The sequence below is a fragment of the Cnephaeus nilssonii genome (genome assembly GCF_951640355.1).
Source record: "Cnephaeus nilssonii genome assembly, chromosome: 16".
NCBI lineage: Eukaryota > Metazoa > Chordata > Mammalia > Chiroptera > Vespertilionidae > Cnephaeus > Cnephaeus nilssonii.
This window is the reverse complement of record NC_137087.1, coordinates 1,770,392-1,796,813: the sequence shown is the minus strand read 5'-3', so window position 1 is coordinate 1,796,813 and position 26,422 is coordinate 1,770,392. Positions and strand designations below refer to the sequence as shown.

At 40.8% G+C, this 26,422-nt stretch overlaps 1 protein-coding gene across 2 annotated transcripts; it reads right to left on the bottom strand.

The window, feature by feature from the left end:
• Positions 1-727: 727 nt before the first annotated feature.
• Positions 728-26,422, bottom strand: GHITM (growth hormone inducible transmembrane protein). Of its 2 annotated transcripts, none has more exons than XM_079793964.1 (9): positions 26,283-26,422; positions 25,100-25,268; positions 23,677-23,776; positions 22,416-22,527; positions 21,185-21,326; positions 12,593-12,701; positions 6,150-6,338; positions 5,517-5,688; positions 728-2,087 (listed from the first exon to the last, which is right to left on the bottom strand). In XM_079793964.1, exons 2-9 carry the CDS (start codon positions 25,232-25,234, stop codon positions 2,003-2,005), a joined length of 1,044 nt encoding a protein of 347 aa, XP_079650090.1. In that variant the 5' UTR covers positions 25,235-25,268; positions 26,283-26,422; the 3' UTR covers positions 728-2,002. The 2 variants fall into 2 exon arrangements, with proteins under 2 accessions (XP_079650090.1, XP_079650089.1); XM_079793963.1 differs by having other exon boundaries at positions 26,238-26,398.

Sequence of the window (26,422 nt, the reverse complement as noted above, 5' to 3'; positions counted from 1 at the left end):
GACTTCCTCCTGGGTCAGCTTGGAAACTCAGTCCTTTGTTGGCTTCTCGGATTGACACCATAACGAACAATGGCTGTTTTCGTGGAGATGTGTCTCCCCTGGCCAGCTAGCATGGCAGACACACTTTTTATTGAAAGGTCTTCACTGTCTTAGCACAGTCAGAAAAGGTGAAAAACGAGGTCACTAAAACACAAACACACTTGATTTCCTGGATAAGCTTCTGCCTAACAGCCATGCTTAAAATTACATTTTGTTTTGTGTGTGTGATACCATCCAAGCATCAAGATATGAACTTTGGGTTCCAAAATGTGACAAAAGGAATTCTAAGATTTCACGTTAAGGTCATACTAACATTGTACCAGAACCAAAGTAGGGAAAAAATAGAATTTTTCTCAGGGGGAAAATAACAAAAAACAAATCAACCAGTAGCTAAAATGCCCAGTGTTTAGGAAGTGGCAGCGCATGTCACCTTCAGGTGGGCTCTGCTGTCCTCCCCATTTTAGATGAGAAAATGGGAACAGTGCCGTGACATAATGCCTGGGTCACATAAGAAGTGGAAGAGTTGGGGTTCAAATAAAGGCAGTCCAGCTGTCAGTACATGGTCATAACCACACTGCACTATATATATACTATATTGGGAAGAGAATAAGCCGCTTTCTTGAACAAATGCCCTATTCAAAAAATATGCATATGGTTCAGATGGAAAAATTTCAGACCAATCATTACAGACCATCTGGCTGGAACCTTTAATATTTCAAAAATAAGCATCCTCGGTAACTTGATGTGGCTAGAATACTTTTTTCTGGATTACAGTAATAAATTCTTGTAAAAAATACCAATCATTTCAATAATCATACACATTCATTTCATTCATTAAGAACTTCTAAAAATAACTCTTTTGTTCTCAAACATTTATAAATGTCACAAGAGAGTTAAGGAACAGTCTTTGAAGGAGAGAAGGAAAATTCTCCTAGAGGACACTCTCAGGAAGTATTTTGCCCATTACAATTCTGACTGATGTACTCCATGAAGAAAGAGTAGCTTTGCTTTCCTTCTTTTAGTGTTTTATCTGAGAGGGAACCCGAGAAACCAAGTCTCAGGAGAAAAACTGCCTTCATAGTGTAAACGACAAACAGATTTTTCTAATAAAGCTGCAAGAGTTGAAGAGGTGAAAAAAACAAAAGCATGTATTCTATTAAACATTTCAATAAATATGCAAAAAATCCAGCAATTGTTTGTATACTTTGAATATTTTATCCTGAGGAAGTATTTTAAGGAATATTTTGTTCTAGAATATTCACAAACAAAGCTTGCACATACACGCATTTTATACCAGGAATCCTGTATGATCACATTCGGAGTGCCCTAACCGTGTCAGACATGAGAAGCCGTTATGGCCACATCTCTGCCGGAAAGAGGCTTGCAAAGGAACAGCAGGCAATGCTATCACCTACGCCTTTGTTTTGTGCTCAATGCTTTCGGTAAGTTAAGGCGACAAACGTTAAAGTGATCACTTGTTTCCAAATAGCAAGTCCTAAAGCCAGTATTCAAAGGAAGGTTGCAGGTGACCCTTTATTTCTTTCTGGTCCCTTTACCAAATCTCCATGCCACTCATGACATTACTTGTTAAAATTCTGCATTTCAAAATCTAAACAGGTAAACACAAGTTTGCTAATTTTTACTTAACAAACAAAACAAAATTTAAAACACTAAAATTCTCATACACAAACCTCAGTTTTCACATTCATTAAAACATTTCAGAATTACTCAAAAATGAGAACTGAACACGTGTGCGCTTATCTGGCAGAGAACTACTGAATTTATTCTCCAGAAGGAAAAGCAGACCTGAAGGATCATATTACTGGGACATTTCAAACATGATGACAAGTTCTTATCTTCTAAACTTCAACAAAAGCTGCTTGAACAAACTATTTAATGAATACCTGCCCTATTAGACAAGCCAGGAACCTGATGCACTAACGATGTCAGAAGTGGAGTCACTTCACTTCTTTCTGCTGTTTCCAGTTGCTAGAATAGTGGCAACTCGCATAAATATATTTAATGTATCCATGTAGATTCCCAGCATCCTAGAAAAGAAAATAATACCCGTTTAAGTATGTAATTCTAATAACAATGATAAAAACTATTTCTTAATCTAGAAAAGAAGAAAAAGCAATACTGATTATTTATCTTAGGTATATAAGACGGAAATTTTAAAACAAGATATGCTAACTAAGGAAGTCCTGGACAAGAAAATAGTCAAGATTTTCTTCTGGCAGATTAATCTTTTAAATGGCAATGAGCAGTTTAAAAATCATTATTCTATCCTCTAACACTCTAAATATAATATCTTTTTAAAAAAATATAATATCTTGATGGGGGCCATGGAGGGGGGGTGGGAAATGGGTGCTAGACAATACAAGAATAAAAAAAAAAAAAAAAGAAACACCTTCGTGTTAGACACAAGTCTGGCATTTTTAAATATAATATACCCTCTCCTTAAGGCCCTACTCCCCCTTCATCCAAAGAAACTATTATGAATCTGTAAGCATTATAGAAGCATTTTAAAATCATTACAGTTTCAGTATTAAAAAAAGACAAATAAATTGAGTTGCATGAGTTCTTTATATATTTTGGATATTAACCCCTTGTTGGAGCTGTTGTTTGCAAATATCATTCCCCATTCTATTCGTCGCCTTTTTGTTTTGTCAGCAGTTTCTTTTGCTGTGCAGAAGCTTTTTAGTTTGATATAGTCCCATTCATTTATTTTTGCCTTTCCTTCCCTTGCCTTTGGGTTCAAATTCCTAATATGTTCTCTATGACCAAGGTCTATAAATTTAGTACCCATGTCTTCTATGTATTTTATTATTTCAGATCTTGTATTTAGATCTTAATCCACTCTGAATTATTTTTTGTACATGGGGACACCAGACAAAAAAATCTAACTGAAAAATGGGCAAAGGATCTTAACAAACACCTCTCCCAAGAAGACATATAAGCAGCCAACAGATATATGAAAGAAGATTCAACTTTACTATTAGCGAAATGCAAATCCAAACTACAATGAGATATCACCTCACACCTGTTAGAATGGCTATTATCAACAAGACAAGTAATAACAAGTGTTGGAGAGGTTGTGAAGGAAAAGGAACCCTCATTCACTGCTGGTGGGAATGCAGCCACTATGCAAAACAGAACAGCAGTTCCTCAAAAAATTAAGAATAGTTACCATATGATCCAGCAACATCTACCTGAAAAACTCTAAAACATTTACAGCATTATTCATGGTGGCCAAGACATGGAGACAACCTATGTGTCTTTTGGTAAAGATGTGGTACATATACTAGTACACAATGAGATTCTATCAACCACAAGAAAAGGTGTAATATTGTCATTTGCGACAACATGGACGGACCTTGAGAATATCATGCTAAGCGAAATAAATCAGTCAGAAAAAGCTAAGAACCACGTGATTTCACTAATATGCGAGATATAAAACTGAAACTCAGAGACAGACAGACAATAGGATGGTGATTACCAGAGGGGGGCAGAAAGTAAAGGGGCCAAGTATATGGTGCCGGAAGATGATCTGACTTTGCATGGTGGGCACACCACTCAATAAACAGATCATCCTGTATAATAGAAGGCTAATATGCAAATCGACCGAACGGCGGAAAGACCGTGTGCTCCCACAGGGGGAGTGCCACTCAGCCGGAAGCCAGACTCACGGGGAGTGGACCTAAGCTGCTAGTCGGACATCCCCCAAGGGCTCTTGGACTGTGAGAGGGTGCAGGCCAGGCTGAGGGACCACCTCCCCAAAGTGCACGAATTTCACGCACCGGGCCTCTACTGGATTATAAAAAGGTACACTTAAAACCTATATGATCTTATTAACCAGTACCACTCCAATAAATATAATTTTAAGAAAAGAATAAGAAATTGCTTTAGCCCAGCTGGCATGGCTTAGTGGTTGAGTATCAACCTATGAACCAGGAGGTCACTGTTAGATTCCCAGCCAGGGCCACATGCCCAGGTTGCGGGCTCAAACCCCCGGGGGTGGGAGGGAAGGGCATATAGGAGGCAGCCTACTAAGGATTCTCATCATTGATATTTCTATCTCTCTCTCCTTTTGTCTCTGAAATAAAAATAAATAAATAAATAAAAAGTTACTTTAAAAATATGTGGTAACACCATGAAACTCAGGAAAATTATTCAATAAAATAACCTACTTTGGTGGAGAAAAAAGAAAACAGCATTATTATATAACACTTAATATCAGTTAAATTTAAATATCTCCAAAACAAAATTTTCATACTAAGGTATTTCCAATTTTTAGTAAAAGTCTTTTCAATTAAACATTTCAAGTCAATTACTTATACTTTCCAATGAATACCCAACAAATACATCTTTTCTTCAGTTATAAAGTCTGTTAAATATTAAAAGTAATTGATCAATAAGAACACCATAAGACTAATTATTCTGAATTAACTGAATACCTAAATATTACTTAGTTGCAATAGAATAAAATTTCTATGGATACACAGCTTACTAGAGAAATAATAGACCAAACAGCAATAGAAATAAAAATAGTAAAATTTGACAAAGCCATTGTTGTGGGTTGAAATCAAAAGGTATGTCCAAGTCCTAATCCTCGGTTATCTGTGAATGTGACCCTATTTGGGAACTGGATCTTTGCGAATATAATTAAGATGTGAGTTGAGATGAATACTGGAGTAGAGTGGGCCTTAATCATATATGACTCCCATTCTTGTAAGAAGAGAAGAGACAGCAACGGACAGGGACAGGAAGAAAGCCACGTGCAGACGGAGGTAGAGATCAGAGTGATGTATCTACAAGCCAAGGAATGCTGGCTCTGCCAAGACGGTAAGAGCGGCAATGAACAAATTCTGCCACAGAGGCCTCTGAAGGTACCAACGATGAAGACACCTTGATTTGAGACTTCTACAATTGTGAGAGAATACATTTCTCTTGTTTTAAACCACCCAGTTTGTAGTTTGTTATGGCAGCCCTAAGACACTAATCCTACCCTATATAATAAAGAGGTAATATGCAAATTGACCACCACTCCAACACATAAGATGGCTGCCACAAGAGGGCCAGCAGGGGAGGGCAGTTGGGGGTGACCAGGCCAGCAGGGGAGGGCAGTTAGGGGCAATCAGGCCGGCAGGAGAGGGCAGTTAGAGGTGACCAGGCTGGCAGGGAAGGGCAGCTAGGGGCAATCGGGCCAGCAGGGGAGCAGTTAGGCGTCGATCAGGCTGGCAGGCAGAAGTGGTTAGGGGCAATCAGGCAGGCAGGCAAGCGGTTGGGAGCCAGCAGTCCTGGATTATGAGAGGGATCCCAGATTGGAGAGGGTGCAAGCTGGGCCTAGGGACAACCCTCCACCCCCGCCCCCTCACACGAATTTCATGCACCGGGCCTCTAGTATAATCATAAAACAAAATAGGACAAAATAAAACAAATGTTTTTATATAACAAAGATATTAAAGACTACTTACGAATTGATGGGATCATATTTTTGAACTCCATATACTGGCACTATTTCTGCACGCTTGATGACTTTCTGTGTGTCATACAGAAGGAACATGCTGAAAAGAGCTAATCCACCATAAATTGCCACAGAGTACAGAGTGGCACCAGCCACAGTGGTAGGTGGAAGAAACATAGATCCTGAAATCAAAATGGGGAAAGAGGTGTTTTTTTTTTTTAAAAAGGGGACTTTTCTCTAACTGTATATATAGTTAATGCTATTTTTAAAATTTTTCTTTGGTATACTGAACAGGTAAAAAAGCATCTCAGTTATAAGCATGATCTAATTTTATATACATTCAATTCAAAACCCATGATACTCATTTCTGCAAAGGGTGGCTTACCCACATTACAGGAAGGCTCTTGCATCAGAGCAATGCTCATGTTCTCCAGACCAACTTTGCCATTTTAGATGCATTTGGTAAGCCAATAGTAATGATTTGCTATGATGCCAAATAAGAAAATCCAGTCTAATTAGCACAGATCTTTTAAACCACTTTTAAAAATGACTAAGTATTTTCCCTCCAGTAGGAAACCTGAGTACCTAAGATGATTTTGTACATCACAAACCAAGAACCAACTGTCAAAGCACAGTGGCTTACCCAGTGAGGACACAAAGACGAGGCCCAGGCCCACTCCCAGGGGTGCTCCCATGTTCAGAAACTTCTCACTGGGTGCACACATGGCCACGGTGGAGAGGCCTCCGACGACGCCTGCCGTGTACCATGCAGCTCTGATGAGAAGAGGCCCCCCTAATATCGTCAGAGGAGCCACCACTGCGCCCATCACACCTGGAGAGAGCAAGTGGTTACTTTTTACTAACAACCAAAGGGAAAATGCCACTTCTAACACGCCCTCTGAACCTATTTACCTTATGTTAGACAGTGCGATACAAAAAGCCTTCCCCTGATTTAGGTAACACTACCCCCAAAATCCTACAACCAAAATTTGGGGCTATCCAGATTCTAAAATCACAATAGCAGCATTATTCCTAGTCAAACAGCCACAACTCACAAGTACAAACACTAATCTACATTTTTAGTGATTGTCAAATTCTGTGCTGTAGTTAATTTTTTGGATTCAAACCTAACTTTAGTCTTAAACAAAGTAAGATGAGAAAGTGAGTATATTATGCTAATCTTAAATGTAGCTCAGGGTTGAGTGTTGATCTATGAACCAGGAGGTCACAGTTCAATTCCCAGTCAGGGCACATGCCCAGGTTGTGGGCTCAATCCCCAGTACGGGACATGCAGGAGGCAGCTGATCAGTAGTTCTCTCTCATAATTGATGTTTCTTTCTCTTTCTCCCTCTCGCCTCCTCTCTGAAATCAATAAAATATATATATTTTTTTTAAATGTAGAAACTTCAAGGACACTGCTGTTACATTGTGTAATAAGGAACATAATCATAACTTGTAAAAAGTAATTTGTTGTCAGATATTTATAAACAGCCTCATAAAAATTACAGTGAAAGTTATCAATATAATTAACCAAGTAAATAGAATTCAACTGAAAAATAAATCTTGCCCTAACCAGTTTGGCTCAGTGGTAAGAGCTTTGGCCCTCAGACTGAAGGATCCGGGTTCAATTCCTGGTCTAGGCATGTACTTGGGTTGCAGGCCTGCATGTGCAGGAGGCTACCTATCAATGTGTCTCTCTCACATCAATGTTTCTCCTCCCTCTCCCCTTCCATCTTCTCTAAAACTCAATGGAAAAAATATCCTCAGGTGAGAATTAACAAATCAATCAATCAATCAATCAATCAATCTTAGATAAGGCATTATTTCAATGGTGAGTAGAAGTTACGTACCCTTTTCTTAAACATTAAATGTGCATAGTTTAACTCATAGAATAGGCACAGAGCTGTCTTCATACTAAAATTTCAATACTAGTGTGTTTCTTTTGTGAGAATAACATTTTTAGGTCAAGTAGTAAGGTAATTAATTTTATTTCATGATGAATAACTTTAAAATATTTTTTGCTCTAGGAAAATATACTAAATAAAAATTCTGTATAATATTTCTGTTAGGATTTCCATCAGTTTTACATTTGACAACAAAATTTTTATCAAAACTTTTAAGGAGACTATTCAGAGATTTTTCAATGACACTTTCTGATGAAAATCTGAAGTGGTTATAGCTGTTTGCTGCTTAAGGACAAATCAATTATAAAACTAACAAGGATAGCGCATTATTATTGTGAATGAAAACTGGCATTCAGCAAATTGGTTCAACCACTGTAGAAAACAAGTGGAGAGGTTCTTCAAAAAATTATAGCCAGAACTACCATATGATCCAGCAATCCCACTTCTGGGTTTATATCAAAAGAAATTAAAATCAGGATCTCATAGAAATAGCTACATTTCCATGTTCATTGCAGCACTATTCACAATAGTCAAGATTTAAAAACCTAGGTGTCTATCAATGGATAAATGGGTAAAATATGTGTGTGTGTGTGTGTGTGTGTGTGTGTGTATAATACATATACACACACACACATACACAATGGAATATTATTCAGTCATAAAAAATAAAATTTTGCCATTTTTGTCAACATACATGGACCTTGAAGGCAATATGCGAAGTAAATAAGTCAGAAAAAGAAAACTACCGTAATATCTCACTTATATGTGGAATCCAAGAATCAAACTCAGAGAAACAGAGTATACTGGTGGTTACCAGGTGTTTGCGGGGTTGGGGGAGGGAGGCGGGAGATGGGGGAACTGGGGAGATACTGGTCAAAATTATAAACTTCCAGTTCTAAGATTAACAAGTTTGAGGATTTAATGTACAGCATGATGACATTAAAATAAACAAATGGAGACTAGATGTGAACATTCCCTGGGCAGACAAAACCAATTTAGTCATAAAAATAAAGCTCAATTTAGTTTATTTTACAAGATTAACCTGACCTGGGTCATTTCTTGCTTATGCCTCTGGAAGTCATTAGCAAAATTTGAACTGTTTCCCAAGGTTGATATGAGGTAACGCAGAAAATTCTATTATAACCAATCCCTGTGAAGAACGAACAGCCACTGCGTTCTCACTATGTAAGTTGCTTTATAATAATACTAGAGGCCTGGTGCATGAAATTCATGCCCTCGGGGAATGTCCGAATGATGGCTTAGGCACACTCCCCACCGAAGTCGGATTTCTTAGCACTGCTGCAGAGGTGGGAGAGGCTCCCACCACGCCTGCTGGGCTCGCCAGCCATGAGCCTGGCTCAGGGCTTCTGGCTGAGCGGCACTCCCCGTGGGAGCGCACTGACCACTAGGGGGCAGCTCCTGCATTGAGCGTCTGGCCCTGGTGGTCAGCACACGTCATAGCAACCAGTTGTTCCACTATTCAGTCCGCTCCCCTGCTGGCCTGGTTGACACCTAACTGCTCCCCTGCCGGCCTGATCTCGCCCCCAACTGCCCTCCCCTGCAGGCCTGGTTGCCCACAACTTCCCTCCCCTGCCGATCATCTTGTGGTGGCCATCTTGTGGCGGCCATCTTGTGATGATGCGAGGGCATTACACGAGGGCGCAAGGATCACCTAGGCCAGTGATGGGCAACCTTTTGAGCCTGGTGTGTCAAACTTCGCCAAAAAACTGAGCATAACTCGGGTAGTGTGTCACTTTGAGGAAAAAACATTATTTCACAAATGTTTCATCCTCAGGAGCAGCAAATGTTTCATCCTCGGCATGCGGCCGCATGTCATCAGAAATGGCTACGCGTGTCAGCGCTGACACGCGTGTCATAGGTTCGCCATCACTGACCTAGGCTTTTATTAGTATAGATACCTGAGCCTCATTCCATATTTCTGGTTAAGTGCTCCCAGTTTGCAGACTGTCATTTTGGTGTGTGTACTATTAACTTTTACTAATTACTATTTCAGTAATTCACTGATTTTACTTGTTATTTCTGAATTTTTGACAGATATTATAGCTAGTAATACTGCATCATATACTTGAATGTTGCTAAGAAAGTAAATCTTAAATATTCCCACTAGAAAAAAAGAAATGGCAAATATGGGGTGGAAGTGTTATTTAATGCCATGGTGGTAATAATTCTGCAACACATACGTGTATCACATCAACATGTTGCACACCTTAAACTTATACAATATTATGTGTCAATTACATCTCAATAAAGTTGGGGGGAATAACACAATTAGAATAGTTTTTCAATGAGCATTTCAGTAATGCCTGCTAAGTATCACTTGGTCCTGACTGAGACCACTGATGTACTAAACATGTGGATAAAAAATGTCAGCTTTGATGTCCTTTTGATGCTGAGTAGTTGTCCTTGAATCATCCAAACCCCCTCTGGGTCCCATCTCAATCATGCCAGTGAATAATAAATGGGCATAGTGCAGGACTTGAAAAAACAAGGCTAGGGTGCCAATTTTGACTTTGGTGCTTCCTGGTGTGTGACTCACCCAGCCTCAGTTTCCTCAATTATACAATATGAATATGCTAATATCTACCCAGCTTCCTAAGATGTTTATGAAGAATAAAACAAATTTTGAGCCACAACAATTAAAAAAAGAAAATAAATTGGCCATCATACTGTGCAGCCCGGGGTTAACACAGCAGGCCTAGGGCTGTCTTTACAAAGGCCTGCTTGCCAGGTTAGTCCTGCCTCTTATCTGAGAACCTGGCACTTGGACAGTTCCCTAACGGACAGGGTTAGGCTACTGGTGCAAACACATGAGTTATGCTAAAGACCTGCTTTCCTTCAGGGAGTCTGGTTTGGTTTTTTTTATTTGTTTTTGTGGTTAATCCTCACCTGAAGATATTTTTACATTGATATATATATATATTTTTAAATAGAGTGGAAAGGAGGGGCAGAAGGAGGACAGAGGGGAGAGAGAAAGGGAGAAAGAAACATTAATGTGAGAGAGACACACTGATGGGTTGCCTCCCACATGTGCCCCGACTGGGACTAGGGATTTACGGATTGAACCTGAACCCAGGTATATGCCCTTGATCGGAATCAAAACTGTGACCCTTGGTGTGCAGGCTGACATTCCAATCACTAAGCACACCAGCCAGGGCAGGGAGTCTGGTTTCTGATAGTTGCTAGGAGGGTGCCTACATGATCAGCTTTCAATAAAAACCTTGGGCTTGGCCTGCCTGGCTCAGTGGTTGAGTATCGACCTATGAACCAGGAGGTCACAGTTTGATTCCTGGACAGGGCAGAGGTCTGGGTTTTGGGCTTAATTCCCAGTGTGGGGCATGCAGGAGGCAGCCAATCAGTGATTCTCTCTCATCATTGGTATTTCTTTCTCTCCCTCTCCCGTCCTTTCTGAAATCAATAAAAATATATTTACAAATAAACAAATAAACTGAAAATAAAAACCTTGGACACCAAGTCTCTACTGGCTTCCCTGGGCAGAAAAACTACACGTCCCTCCGCTTTTCCCATTCTCGGTGTGCCCCACAGGAAGGAGAGCATGGAAAGACTGTGTGTTTCTCCAACTCTAGACTGTCTGTATCTTTTCCCCTTGCTGACCCAGTCGTGCATCCTTTCATTGTAATAAACCTCGCCTCTGAATACTAATCAATTGCTGAGTGAATTAGTCTTAAGGACCCCACCCCCACAACACACATAAAATACTGACCCAAGTAATTTATATGCTATAATGACATCAGATTTAAAGGGGTTTTGTAAGCAAAGCCGGTAGAAATGCTTGATTCAATTCAACAAGTGACTTAAGAGACGAAGGACAGAGGGGACAGGGGGAGAGAGAGGAGGAGAGGGAGGAAATCAATGATGAGAATCACTGATTGGCTGCCTCCTGGCTATTTATCCTAGATAAAAAAGACACTAACCCTGTTTCCTCAAAGAACTCATTGTCTAAAATGGGAAACAGGTGCAAAACTACTCAGTAGCCAAGAGATTTAGAAACATAAATGTAAATGTGAAAATTCAGATGGTGAGAATTTTGGTGATTCAATGAAAGTCTTATTAACAAATGCACAGTCTGTTCTTCTAAATAATTATTTTCTTTAAAGCAGGTCATTGGTAATAGAAGAAAAGGGACCATCTCCCTCCCAACCAGTGATTTGTCCTGCAAATCTCCAGGGAGAACATCTATGATTGAGTAACCTAACACCAAAGACTCTTAAAAACAAGGTAGGGAAATCATGCTGTCTAATTGTTACCAAAATAAAGATAGCATATGAATAACATAAATGACATATTTCACCCCAAGTTGTTACTGAGTGCCAAAAACCTGGTTTCCATTTACTAACCATGCTAGAACACTTCCGAGTCCGTCTCCCTGAAGTTTCAGGGAAATGCTTATAAATTGTATTGCGGTAGAGAACATGCACCGAAGAAGCATTTTTGTTTCTCGGTCTGGTTGGCTCTTTATTCAACCTAGAAACAAACTATGCCAGGAAACTTGAGGTAGAAAACTTTGTCTGAACTTTCAAACACTTGTCTTGCAACAATTAAGAAAAAATTCACAGCATATACCTACAAGGATATGAAAACTGCCCTGCAATAGCAGGGCTGACAGCCTTTGCCCTACCCAATGTTACCTTGTGCCAAGAACTGACCTAAACACATCAGACACAAATGTGTTTTGTGATGGGTATCAGGCCTGAAATCCTCCTGGTATTAGATGAAACACAGTACTAGGCCAGTGGTCGGCAAACTCATTAGTCAACAGAGCCAAATATCAACAGTACAACGACTGAAATTTCTTTTTGAGAGCCACATTTTTTAAACTTAAACTATATAGGTAGGTACATTGCTATTAACTTAATTAGGGTACTCCTAAGCTGGCCTTTGCTAAAAACTCAAGGGGCCAAAGAGCCTCATGTGGCTCGCGAGCCACAGTTTGCCGACCACTGTACTAGACTATACATGAGGCCAGGGTACTACTGGGGATGTCCATGGTCTTAGTATATGAACAGTAGTAAGTAGAAAATTACAAGTGTTTTCTAAACATGAAGCTTAACCAAATTATGTACAAAGCATGTGTGATTGTGAAAAGCCACCTAAAAGGTAATAATCAAGATTTATTTAATAACAACGGAAAACTAGAACATACCAGAATGCAGTAACCAAGCAAGATGCTTTGAGCCTGGGCTCCGGTCATAAGGTATTGATTGTACCAGCATTCCAGCTCCAATCATGGCTGCAAAGGTTGCACCAATTGTCTGAAAGAACACATATTACTAAGAAAATCTATCCTTATACAACAACAAAGTAGAAGCCCACAAGTTCTAATTTTCAGTTAGTCTTTCCATTAAACCACGTTTTCCCAACACATTAAAGGCCTTTATTTCCATTTGGCCAAGTTACAAGAGTGCCAGCACCCTTAAATTTGCAGACAGTTTTAAGTGAATGAGATAAGCTTTGACTAATAACGTCATCTTTTAAAATCTTTATTCTTTTTAGACATAGGATTCACAAAATCTCTTTAAAAGTCCAGAATAATTATTTTAAATTACATTTTAGTATAGCACTAATAGCATTTAAAAATATTAGTCAAGATATACCAATTAAAACATAGACATCACACTTGTTAAAAGAAACCTGAAAAAGTAAAAGCACATGGAAAAGAGGAGAAATAAGACTGTTTCTTTCCTTCAAACTTTCTGGCTGACTTGGCCCTCTTCCATTTTCATTGCCTTAGATTTCCATTGTTATGACTTGTAAAGATTCCTTGTGTGTATAACAAGAAAGAAATATAGGTAATGGAAGAACGATGATAACAAATATCCAGGAAATTTAAAGGAAAAACTGTAAACTTGTAGCTTTTGGACAGAATCAGATAGCAGGCCAATTACTAAAAAAACCACCGTAACTGAATGCAAATGCTTCTGGTTGGGAAGGCTTTTCTCCAGATGCTACGAATCCTGTGTGCTGCTCTAGACCTGCCTCATCATCTGCACTGACTGACTGACACACAGGCACCGGCTGCTTTCATTCACATTAAACAGAAAAACATGCCGAGTTCTATTCTACCATTTCCCAATGCACAATTACTAAAAACTACTTCATACATCTCTGTGCAAAGCATTTTCAGGTTATTTATCACAATTACATTTTTTCTTTTAAGCACCTTCATGATCCAGTTCCATTTTTTGCCTTTCAGTTTCCCAGTCTCCACTCCAGCTGCACAGAACTAGTAGGGCTACAAACATGCCTCAGGCTCATGCCTCTTTAAATTCTGTTCATTGTGCCTAAGAACTCTTTCCCGTTTGACTTCAGAACTTCCTCTTTGTCTGGGAAGGTTTATGGTGGGTCCCCTTGCTGCCAAGAGGTGTCAGATTACTCTCCTCTGTTCCAAAGACATTTAGTACAGTGACCAGTGTCTACAGACATGTCATCCCCTCAAAAAAAAAGACTACATCTTCACCAGTGTAGCATCTGTCTGGCTTCCTAAACTTTTACTTAAGTACGAGAGTAAAAGCACATGAGAGTGGTCTAATGCCCACAGGGAGTTGAGAATATAGCCCATGCACAAAACTTCTTTAACGTCTTATTTTAGGGGCTAAACTCCTTTGTGTATTTTGATCTTCCTCATATAGCCATGCTTGCTTAATTACAAAAAGCACTATTGTAAATTACGTAGTACTGATTAAACTAACATTCCTGGTGAGAATGCACATGCTTATTCTTGTGCATTCTAGAACCTGTAGGCGAGGCAATCCATGACACCCATCTGAGCAGTAATATCCTAAGAATACTGACTGTCCACATGGCTATGCTACTGTAAGTGTTTCTCCTTTTGGAATGTACAATCTGTGGAAATATTACAGATTTGGAGGTTAGATGGATTTGGGCTACCTATGGAGAACTGGTTTGCCATGGGACATCTCTGAGTATTACATAGACTCTCCCATCTTCTCTTCCCGTCCAGCCTCACACTCACTGTTCTAGTTCACACTCTTATCATCAGATCTTGCAAAGGCAGAGCTAGTACACTGGCTCTTCCACACTAGTTCTCCATACTCCAATACCCATCAGCCTTTTGCTGTTCCAGTTCTCTGCAATGGCCTCTCACTGCTTAGGCACTCCTCTCAGCTTGCCAATCACACAGCCCCTTTCTGTCTTCTTCACACTCCAGCCCTCAAATATGCTAAGGAATTGTAAAGGCACTTTTAATAACTGTTTTCTTTGCTCAAGCTGTTTTGCAAACTTGGACTACCCTTGTACTCTCCTAAAATAAGAAATGACAGGCTCCAATAGCCCTGATGAGATAAAACTGTCCTTCATGGAACTTCCCTACTAGTCCAAGACAAAAATAATCTTTCAACTGATTTTAAACTTTCTACTTCTTATTGTATATTCTTTACCACTTACTCTCGTTTATCTCTTCAACCAGAGAGTAGAAAAATAGTCACCACACTTGAAATCAGTTTTTGGTATCTAGTAAAATAACAAATTCTCAAGAAACACTCATTCAGACCATGCCATCTGGAAGGGGAAAGTGGATCTTATTGGAAGCCTGAAAATCGACAACTACGGTAACCACCGAACAGCTGCGAGCTCCAGAACACCGGTCCCCAATTGGCACAAACACGCGGATTCAGAGGAGCTCTACACCCCACCACGGAAAGGTCAGATTTCGCCTGGGATAAGGAGAGAGAGAACTACATAACCAGGCACCCGGAAGAGAGAGACCATGGGGAGACAAAGAAACAGCCTGCATATGAAAGAAAAGCAGGCATCACCAGAAAAGGAAGTAAACAAAATAGAGGCAAGTAAGCTATCAGAGAAATGGTCATAAGGTGGGTGAAAAGAATGGAAGACAAATTCGACAATATGAGTAATGAAGAAGAACCAAGAAGAAATGAAAAATGACATCACTGCTGTAAAGAACTCAATAGAAAGCATCAAGAGTAGACTAGAAGAAGCAGAGGACTGCACCAGTGAGCTAGAAGACAATATGGGGAAAAATACCCAAATAGAGCAGCTTCTAGAAAAAAATAAAATAAAAAGCAGGAGGAGAGCCTAAGAAAACTTTGGGACAACACGAAACAAAACAACATCCGCATAATAGGGCTTCCAGAAGGAGAGGAAACCGAGCAAGGACTAGAAAACCTATTTGAAGAAATAATGACAGAAAACTTCCCTGATATAGGGAAGAAAAAAGCCACACAAATCCAAGAAGCTCACAGAGTCCCGAGCAAAATGAACCCCAAAAGACCAACGCCAAGGCACATTATAATTAAATTGGCAAACACCAACGACAAAGTAAGAATCTTATAAGCGGCCAGAGAGAGACAGAAAGTTACATACAAAGGAACCCCCATCAGACTAGCAACTGATTTCTCAACAGAAACTCATCAGAACAGAAGGGAATGGAATGAAATATACAAAGTCATGCAAAGGAAGGGTCTCAATCCAAGAATACTGTACCCAGCAAGGCTATCATTCAAAATTGAAGGTGAAATCAGAAGCTTCACAGACAAAAAAGGACTAAGTGAATTTATTACCACCAAACCAGCAATGCAAGAAATGCTAAAGGGTTTGCTGTAAAAAAAAAAAAAAGAAAAAGAAAAAAAAGAAATAGGAAGCGAAGAAGGAACACAGGGGTAAAGAATAAAAATGGTGACAAATAAGTACCCGTTTGACTTCAGAACTTCATTTACATTTAATCCATAACTTTAAATGTAAATGGATTAAATGCCCCAATCAAAAGACATAGGGTAACGGATTGGATAAGAAAACAAAACCCATATATCTGCAGTCTGTAAGAAACTCACCTCAGAAAAAAAGACGCACACAGACTGAGGGTGAAGGGATGGAAAAAGGTTTTCCAGGTGAATGGAAATGAAAAAAAAAGCTGGGGTAGCAATACTTATATCTGACAAATTAGATCTCAAAGTGAAGGATATAACAAGAAATAAAGAAAGCCATTTCATAATACTAAAGGGAGCAATCTAACAAGAAGAAATAACTCTGGTAAACATATATACACTCTACAGGAACACCAAATACATAAAAAATTTCCTGGAGGATATCAAGGGAGAGATTGACAGCAATACAATCATAGTAGGAGACTTTAATACCCCACTATCACCATTGGACAAATCCTCTAAACAAAAATTCAGCAAAGAAACATCAATCCTAATTGGCTCACTAGATCAGATGTAATTAATTGACATCTTCAGAACATTTCACCCCAAAGCCACAGAATATACAGTCTTCTCAAGTGCACATGGGTCATTTTCAAAGACAGACCACATGTTGGGATATAGGCAAAGTCTCTTCAAATTCAAGAAGATAGAAATCATATCAAGCATCTTCTCAGATCACAGTGGCATAAAACTGGAAATCAACTACAATAAAAATAATCCAAAGAACTCAAACACATGGAGACTAAACAGCATGCTATTAAACAAGGACTGGGTCACCAGAGATATCAAAGAAAAATAAAAAACATCATGGCAACAAATGACAATGAAAACACAACAATCCAAAATCTATGGGACACAGCGAAAGCAATCTTGAGAGGGAAGTTCATAGCTCTGCAAGCCTACAGCAAAAAACAAGAAACCATGGTAATAAATTACCTACCATAACCCTACAACTCAAGAGTTAGAAAGAGAGCAACAAGAAAAGCCCAGTGTAAGCAGAAGGAAGAAAACAATAAAGATCAGAGTGGAGATAAACGACAGAGACCAAAGAAACAATACAAAAGATCAACAAAACCAAGAGCTGGTTCTTTGAAAGGATAAACAAGATTGATGAACCTCTAGCCAGGCTCACCATGAAGCAAAGAGAGAGGACCCAAATAAACAAAATCAGAAGAGAAAGAGGTGAAATAAAAACAGACCCCACCGAAATACAAAGGATTGTTAAAAAATACTACGAACAACTCTATTCCAACAAACTGGACAAGTTGGAGGAAATGGACATATTCATAGAAAAATATAACCTTCCAAAACTCAATCAGGAAGAATCTAAACCAGGGGTCCTCAAACTTTTTAAACAGGGGGCCAGTTCACTGTCCCTCAGACCATTGGAGGGCCAGACTATAGTTTAAAAAAAACTATGAAGAAATTCCTATGCACACTGCACATATCTTATTTTGAAGAAAAAAAACAAAACGGCAAAAACACCCGCATGTGGCCCGCGGGCCGTAGTTTGAGGACGGTCTGAGGGACAGTGAACGGGCCCCCTGTTTAAAAAGTTTGAGGACCCCCGTGATAAACCCACAGCTAGCATCATACTCAATGGGCAAAAACTACAACCATTTTCCCTAAGAACAGGAACAAGACATGGATGCCCACTCTCACCACTCCTGTTTGACCTAGTGCTGGAAGTACTAGCCATTGCAATTAGACAAGAAGAAGAAATAAAAGGCATCCAAATTGGAAGAGAAGAAGTAAAGCTGTCCTTATTTGCAGATGACATGATATTGTACATAAAAAACCCAAAAGACTCCATCAAAAAACTATTAGACTTAATAAATGAATTCGGCAATGTAGCAGGATACAAAATTAATGCCAAGAAATCTATGGCATTTCTATACACCAATAGTGAACTTACAGAATGAGAGACTAAAAAAAGCAATCCTATTTACCATTGCACCAAAAAAATTAAGATACCTAGGAATAAACTTAATTAAGGAGGTAAAAGACCTATACGCGGAAAACTACAGGACACTGAAAAAAAGAGATAAGAGGAAGACATAAACAGATGGAAGAACATACCATGTTCATGGATTGGGAGAATCAACATCATTAAAACTGCTCTAACCGGTTTGGCTAAGTGGATGGAGAGTCAGCCTGCGGACTTGGGGATCCCAGGTTCAATTCCGGTCAAGGGCATGTGCCTTGGCTGCGGGCACATCCCCAGTGGGTGGTGTGCAGGAGGCGGCTGATCGATGTTTCTCTCTCATCGATGTTTCTAACTCTCCCTCTCCCTTCCTCTTTGTAAAAAAAATCAATAAAAAATATTTTTTAAAAAAAGTCCATATTGCCGAAACGGGCGGCCTGTGGACTGAGGAGTCCCGGGTTCGATTCTGGTCAAGGGCATGTACCTTGGTTGCGGGCACATCCCCAGTGGGGGGGTGTGCAGGAGGCAGCTGATCCATGCTTCTCTCTCATCGATGTTTCTAACTCTCTATCCTTCTCCCTTCCTTTCTGTAAAAAATCAATAAAATATTATTTTTGAAAAATTATTTAAAAAAAAAGTAAATAAAAAAAATAAAATGTCCATACTACCCAAAGCAATCTATAGATTCAAAGCACTCCCCATTAAAATACCAACAGCATATTTCACAGACCCAGAAAGAACTCTCCAAAAATTCATCTGGAATAAAAAAAGACCCTAAATAGCTACAGCAATCCTGAGAAAGAAGAACAAAGTAGGAGGAATCTCAATACCAGATTTCATGCTGTATTACAAAGCCACTGTTCTCAAAACAGCCTGGTATTGGCACAAGAACAGACATATTGACCAATGGAATATATTAGAGAATCCAGTTATCGACCCAAACCACTATGCTCAATTAATATTTGACAAAGGTGGCATGAACATACAATGGCGTCAAGACAGTCTCTTCAATAAATGGTGTTGGGAAAATTGGACAGATACATGCAAAAAAATGAAGCTAGATCACCAACTTACACCATACACAAAAATAAACTCAAAATGGATACAGGACTTAAAAGATAAGACGGGAAACCATAAAAATACTAGAGGAATCCACAGGCAGCAAAATCTCAGACATATGCCGAAAGAACTTCTTCACCGATACTGCTCCTAGGGCAATGGAAGCTAAAGAGAAAATAAACAAATGGGACTACATCAAAAGAAAAAGCTTTTTCACAGTAAAAGAAACCATCAACAAAACAACAAGAAATCCCACTGCATGGGAGAACATATTTGCAAATGCTATCACTGATAAAGGTTTAATCTCCAACATCTACAGGCAGCTTATACAACTTAATAAAAGGAAGATATATGACCCAATAAAAAAATTGGCAATGGACCTAAATAGAATCTTTTCGAAGAAGACAGAAGGAAGGCCAAGAGACACATGAAAACATGCTCAAAGTCACTAATCATCTGAGAGATGCAAATCAAAACAACAATGTGGTACCATCTCACACCTGTCAGAATGGCTATCATCAACAAATCAACAAATGACAAGTGTTGGCGAGGATGCGGAGAAAAAGGAACACTCGTGCACTGCTGGTGGGAATGTAGACTGGTGCAGCCACTGTGGAGAACAGTATGGAGTTTCCTCAAAAAACTGAAAATGGAACTCCCATTTGACCCAGTGATCCCACTCTTAGGAATATATCCCAAGAAACTAGAAACACCAATCAGAAAGGATAAATGCACCCCTATGTTCATAGCAGCACAATTCACCATAGCTAAGATTTGGAAACAGCCTAGGTGCCCGTCAGCAGATGACTGGTTCAGAAAACTGTGGTACATCTACACAATGGAATACTATGCTGCCATTAAAAAAAAGGAATTCTTACTATTTGCAGCAACCTGGATGGAACTGGAGAACATCATGCTAAGTGAAATAAGCCAGTCAATGAAAGCAAAATACCACACGATCTCACTCATTTGTGGATAATAAAGAATATTATAAACTGATGAACAAAAAGATACAGAGGCAGTAAAGCATCAAACAGACTGTCAAATTACAGCAGGAAGGTTAGGGAGAGGTGGGGGAGATAAGAGATCAACCGAAGGACTTATAAGCATAACCAATGGACGCAAAACACTGGGGGTGATGGCATGTATGGGAGTGGGGTGGGGAAGGCAATGGTAAGATATGTACACATATAATCCTATATAATAAAAGGCCAATATGCAAATCGACCAAACTGCAGAATGACCGGTCACTATGATGTGCACCTACCACCAGAGGGCAGACGCTCAATGCAGGAGGTGCCCCCTGGTGGTCAGTGCACTCCCACAGGGGTCACGCTGCTCAGCCAGAAGCCAGGCTCACGGCTGGCAAGCGCAGTGAAGGTGGCGGGAGCCTCTCTCACCTCTGCGCTAGCTCTAAGGATGTCTGACTGCCGGCTTAGGCCTAAGCCGGCAGTCAGACATCCTCTGAGGGCTTCAGGACTGCAAGAGGGTGCAGACTGGGCTGAGGGACCCCTCCCTGAGTGCACAAATTTTGTGCACTGGGCCTCTAGTACCTTAATAAAAAAATGGAGAACAAAAAGAAAGATTAAACAGTGTTTTAAAAAATACAACAAAAAAAAGAAACACTCATTCAATATAGGGTCAAGAAAACTCAGAATAGTTGTAGCACTATTCTACTCTTAATAGTATAGAATGTTAGGTTTTTGTGATATGCATTTCCCACTGACCTTTAAGATGGTTTGGAATCCCACTTTATTTTAGTAAATTGCTATAAGATATGCAAAATACAGGTAGTTTGGTAGATATTTATCTGCTAAATAGGACATTCCTAGAAGTTTGGTTTCCAACCCCTTTGCCACTATAAAATACATATCCAACAAAGAATAGCTGTCATACTTCACTGTGTACTTCTTACTCTATCTCAGCTGCACTACTAATTTCATATATTATTTGAACAAAAACCTGTTAAATTAGTAAGGTATTCTTTCCCTTTAACACCCATCCCAATATTTTTTGTCTAATCTTTTGATACGTAGTGGAAAAGGTAAACAAAAACAAGCTGACTTACAACCCAAGAGCCTCTCATCATGAAGTTCATGAGAACAGGAGTTCTGCTCACTGCCAGGGCTGACAAGGCTGTTAAACCAATGCTTCCTGCTAAGTACATGTAGGTAGAATGAATTCTATCCTTCACATACTGAGGCCAAATTCTGTAAAAAATAAATAAATGTTAACTTATAAGATTCTGAATGTGAATTTTGGTTGAATCAGATTAGCTGGGAGGTCTTGGGAAATATATTACTGCTCTAAATCTTATTCACCTCATTTATCACGGAAATGATGCATACATTTGCCGAAACCGGTTTGGCTCAGTGGATAGAGCGTCGGCCTGCGGACTGAAAGGTCCCAGGTTCGATTCCGGTCAAGGGCATGTACCTTGGTTGCGGGCACATCCCCAGTAGGGGGTGTGCAAGAGGCAGCTGATCGATGTTTCTCTCTCATCGATGTTTCTAACTTTCTATCCCTCTCTCTTCCTCTCTGTAATAAAATCAATAAAATATATTAAAAAAAAATGATGCATACATTGAAGTTACCATAAAATGTAAATGATAAAGACATATAAAGGGGGGGCTGATGGGTGGAGGTGGAAGAGGGCATAGAGGGGATAAATGGTGATGGAAAATTTGAAAAAATTAAAATAAAAAAACACACAAAAAAGAATGAGATATATGCATTCTACTAAAAGCTGAACTTGAAAAACATTGTGCTAAGTGAAAGAATCCAGGCCCAAAGGACCACACACAGCATGATTTTATTCTGACTACATGTCCAAAAAAGGTAAATCTACAAAGACAAAAAGTAGATTAATGGTTACAATTAAGCATAAGGGATCTTTTCGAGGTGATGGGAATGTTCTAAAACAGCTGTGGTGATAGTTGAACCTCTATACATTCAAGAATCACTGAATTGTATACTCATAATGGGTGAACTTACATAAATTATGCCTTAATAAATCTGTTAAAAAAATAAACATGACCATAATAATAAAAATAAAAGACATAAGGCTAGAACTGTATTTGGCTCATATACAAAGAGACACATTTTCTCCTTACCTGAATACATATAACCTTGGAAAAAGAATTTTATTTAGGTTTGAATAAATATAGGTCAAGGAAACAAGAGATTCTATCTGTATTCATTTTTCTCCTACCAAGTAGAATACCGAAGTGGCCAAAGGTAAGAATGAGAAGAAAATTGGAGCCTTTAAGGCTAGAACTGTTTGGGAACAATTTACTTACACAGCCTTTTCAATTGCTCCAATCTCATTAGACATTCCCAAGCCATAGTAGCACAATGCACCAAGGCCAACAGCAGCCCCTCCAGCAATAAACCATCTTCCCATCTGATCAACTGCAAAACACAGGAGAAAATGGAGGTTAACAATGTCATGTTTTAACTAAATTAAAATGTTGGCAGTAAGCCCTTCCCCATGCTTAGAGTAAATGAGGGAAATCAAATTATACACCATACTTCTTTGTAATAGCTATAATTAGTATATATAGAAATGGCCTTAGAATTAGGGGACTAGTAAGAACACTGCTGAAACATAGGTGTAATAATTAGTACAAAAAGGATCATACTTGGTTAACCTTTCATCTCACTCCAACAAAATTAGAGGCAGTGTATCTGTAGATGTGAGGAGCCTTCTGTGATACATTATTTTACTCATAAGAGTTTGGGGTGTGTTCTCATGACAACTAGAAAGCAAAGATGAGAAAGAGCCCTGGCTGGGAAGCTCAGTTGGTTAGAGTGTTGACCCTTGTTCAGGGAACATACAAGAATCAACCAATGAATGCATATAAAGTAGAACAAAATTGATGTTTTCTTTCCTCTCTTCCCCTTCTCTCTAAAATCAATCAAGCAATAAAATAATTTTTTTAAATATAAGAAAGAAATGTTAAGAGTTAGATCACATTGTGTCTAAAGTGACAGTAGCAAAGATGGTGCTTTATATGGACTCAAGGAAAAATGTGAACCATGTTTATGCTGCTGAATTAAGGGAGAGGGTGCTTTTGCTTTTAATATTGAGAAAGAAACAACTTATCAACTTTAATTGGATAAAGGTGTTCATGAAGACCAGCTTACTCCCTTTAGTCTAAATTTGTTCACAAATGTTACTACTCTATGGCCATAGGACTCATATAATTTGGTTTCTAGGGCCAATTTACTGATCAGAAATACCCCATGGGATACCAATTAGGGCTGTCTCCCACATAATATATTGACATTTTGCAAGGTTAAGGAACCTTGCCTGGCTTTGGGTAGATTAACAATCTAGTTTCTGAACTTGCAAAACTGAATTCCAAACTGTGAACTGAAGGTACAGCTTCCGAGAAGCCTCTAGGGCAGTCAGTTAACCTTTTGCACTCGGATGTCGAGTGTGACTCGACACGGTTAGCATTAGAATAAAGGAATGGAGAAAAAAGCAAGCGAGTGCAAAGGGTTAATAGGACCCTCCCTGGGCACTAGGCTTTTATTAAGGTCTGGTTAGGCACCTACTTTTAAATATTTTTTCCATTGACGGTTCCAATGCTGCTTCCTTGAGTTCTTGTCCGGTTTTCCCACGCCGGATCCCAATTCTTGTCTTGGTGGCATATTCCTGATACACATGAAAACAAAGACATACACCACCCACAACACAACAGAACGTTAACGATAAAATAGGATCTTATTACACTAGAAAACTCTATATAAAGTTGGTACTTTATATGCATGTACTTTCACTATGAAAGTATGGTAGCCAATTTAAATGTTAAATGGAGACCCCATTGTATTTGTGCTCTATCTTCAAAGTGACTTGCTAATTCTTTATAACTTAACTTCTTAAAGTTTCAGAATTTATATTTCATAAACTACAGACTTTATTAGCTACATTTTTTTCCATCTGGAAAATGAGCTCAATAAAGTTTCTTTCCTTAACACAAAGCCAAAGGAATGACTACTACCTCCATTTTAGCTCCTTTTCAACAGTGAAACAGTTCATTTAAAAGGTAAAATCTCTTCTAGATTCTGTATATGTCCTTATCAACCTCCCGTTTCAAAATGTATACTTCTGAATGTCAGGATTCTATTATCTAAGGAAATGGCTTTCTCTCTTACCTGACCAATTTTACTATTTCCTAAACAAAAGTTGAAATGACATATCCTAATAAAAGAGTAATATGCAGATTGAACATCACTCCCACACACAAGATGGCTGCTCCCATGTGGTCAAAGATCCTGCCCCCATGAGGACACAAGATGGCCACCACAAGATGGCCAGCAGGGGAGGGCAGTTGGGAGGGACCAGGCCTGCAAGGGAGGGCAGTTGGGTGCGATCAAGCCTGCAGGGGAGGGCAGTTAGGGGCAATTAGGCTGGCAGGGGAGCAGTTAAGCATCAACCAGGCTGGCAGGGGAGTGGTTAGGGGGTGATCAGGCTGGCAGGCAGAAGCAGTTGGGGGCAATCAGGAAGGCAGGCAGGCGAACAGTTGGGAGCCAGCAGTTCTGGATTGTGAGAGGGATGTCTGACTGCCGGGATTTGGCCTAAACGGACTTGAGGGGTCCCACATTGGAGAGGGTGCAGACTGGGCTGAGGGACACACCCTCCTGTGCACGAATTTCATGCACTGGGCCTCTAGTTTAGTAATATGATTGGCAACTGGTAATATTCCCAGGGTAAGTTTTTCACTATAGGCTCCATGATCTCTATGCTACAACAGGGCTCTCATCCCTCACTAGTTATTTTAATGAGAAACCAAGAGCTGTAAAAAACGGAAAAGTTCCAGTTCCTTTTCTCTTTCACACGAGATGAAGATGGAACAGAAAGATACAAAACTAATGGGGAGAAAGAGCTAATCTGGGACATTTTCAGGGCTAGCTGTTCCAGTAAATGACTAATTGGGGAGCAGAGAGCCAGCCCTCCAGGCATCCAGGTGATCTTTACCCTGCTGGGGGCTAAGGGCCAGGGATCCTTCCTGATGGGGCCCCTCAGCACAGGGGCGGCCTTGGTGGAAAGGCCGGGGCGGAAGGCCCTGGGCGGCAGCGTCCGGAGACACACGAGCCTCGCGGCCAGCATCATGGTGCTGCGCTAGGCTCCCGGCAGGTCGCAGGTGCTGGAGAGACAAAGACAGAAACCACCGTGAGCCGCGGAGGAAGGGCAGGGGTCCAGAGACAAAAAGGGGCCAATCATCTTTGGCTGAAAGGAGGGACTAAACTGAGCTTTTAAAATGTTAAACTTCTGCTTGTCCCTTGTTAATTCAGGAAATTCGTCCTACAAAACCCAGGAAGAGACTAGTACCTCTTCAAGGTCATACTGCATTGCGAGGTTATAAGACATCAACAGAAACCAAACACATTTCTGCCAAACATGCCAAAAATTACTTATCTTCCAGTGTGATGTAAAATATTCGTTATTGAGACCACCTGGGAGGCACCATCAAGTGCAGATTCCTGAGTCTCACTCTGCTGGTCCTAATGATTCAACCTCCAGGGTGGGTTGCAGGAATATGTATTTTTAACCTGCTCGTAATTCTCCCCAAAGCTCGTAATTCTCGCTAAAAACGCCCATCTCAGAGTCTGTCCGGCTCTGCCCCCAGCCCTGCGTCCACGGGGTCACACGAGCGGGCACGGCCTGGGAACCCGAGTTCCGGCACTGTCAGCCCAGCCCAGCCCCGCCTGCACGCGGGCCGCACCGACCCGAGGCCCGGCCCCCAGGACCCGGGCGGGCGGCTGCCTGCGCTGCAGCGGGAGGGGCCCCGGGAGCTGGACCTGGGACTCGGATCCCGGCCCTAAAGGCGCCCGAGAGGGCGCCCCAGCCCCGGGCCGCTACGAGCGCCCTCGCGACCCTCGCCCCGTCCACGCACCCAACACCGCCGCGGGCACCCCCTTCTCCGCGGGGCGGCGGGGTGACTCAGCACTCGCCGTCCGGGGAGGGAGGCGGCGAGGGCGAGCCCCGTCGGCCACGGCCCCGCGCCGCCCCGGCCACAGGTCCCTGCGGGCGGCACAGGCGACGCGCCGCGGGCTGTGACGCAGCCGCCGCCCTCGCGCCCCCAGCGGACCCGGCGCCCCCAGCGGACCCGGACCTCGAGAGCGCGGCGACCTCGGGTGCCCGCAGCGGGGAACCACACCTCAGCTCCGGGTCGCTTCAACCACAGGCCCCCCGGCAGAGAAACGCAGGGGCGCAGCTCCACCCGTCCACCCGCCTCCGCCGTCAGCGCGCGCAGCTCCCCGGCTCGCGGCGTGACGCAACGTCCGGAGAAGCGGCCCC

Bases quoted from the DNA above. Each gene is read 5' to 3' on its own strand.
- GHITM (XM_079793964.1), bottom strand. From the start codon at position 25,234: ATGATGCTGGCCGCGAGGCTCGTGTGTCTCCGGACGCTGCCGCCCAGG. The intron at 23,777-25,099 runs GTAAAGATCACC...CATGTGTATCAG, and splicing joins GGCCCTTAGCCCCCAGCAGG to GAATATGCCACCAAGACAAG. The intron at 22,528-23,676 runs GTAGGTGCCTAA...TGTGTTTTGCAG, and splicing joins AATGGAAAAAATATTTAAAA to TTGATCAGATGGGAAGATGG.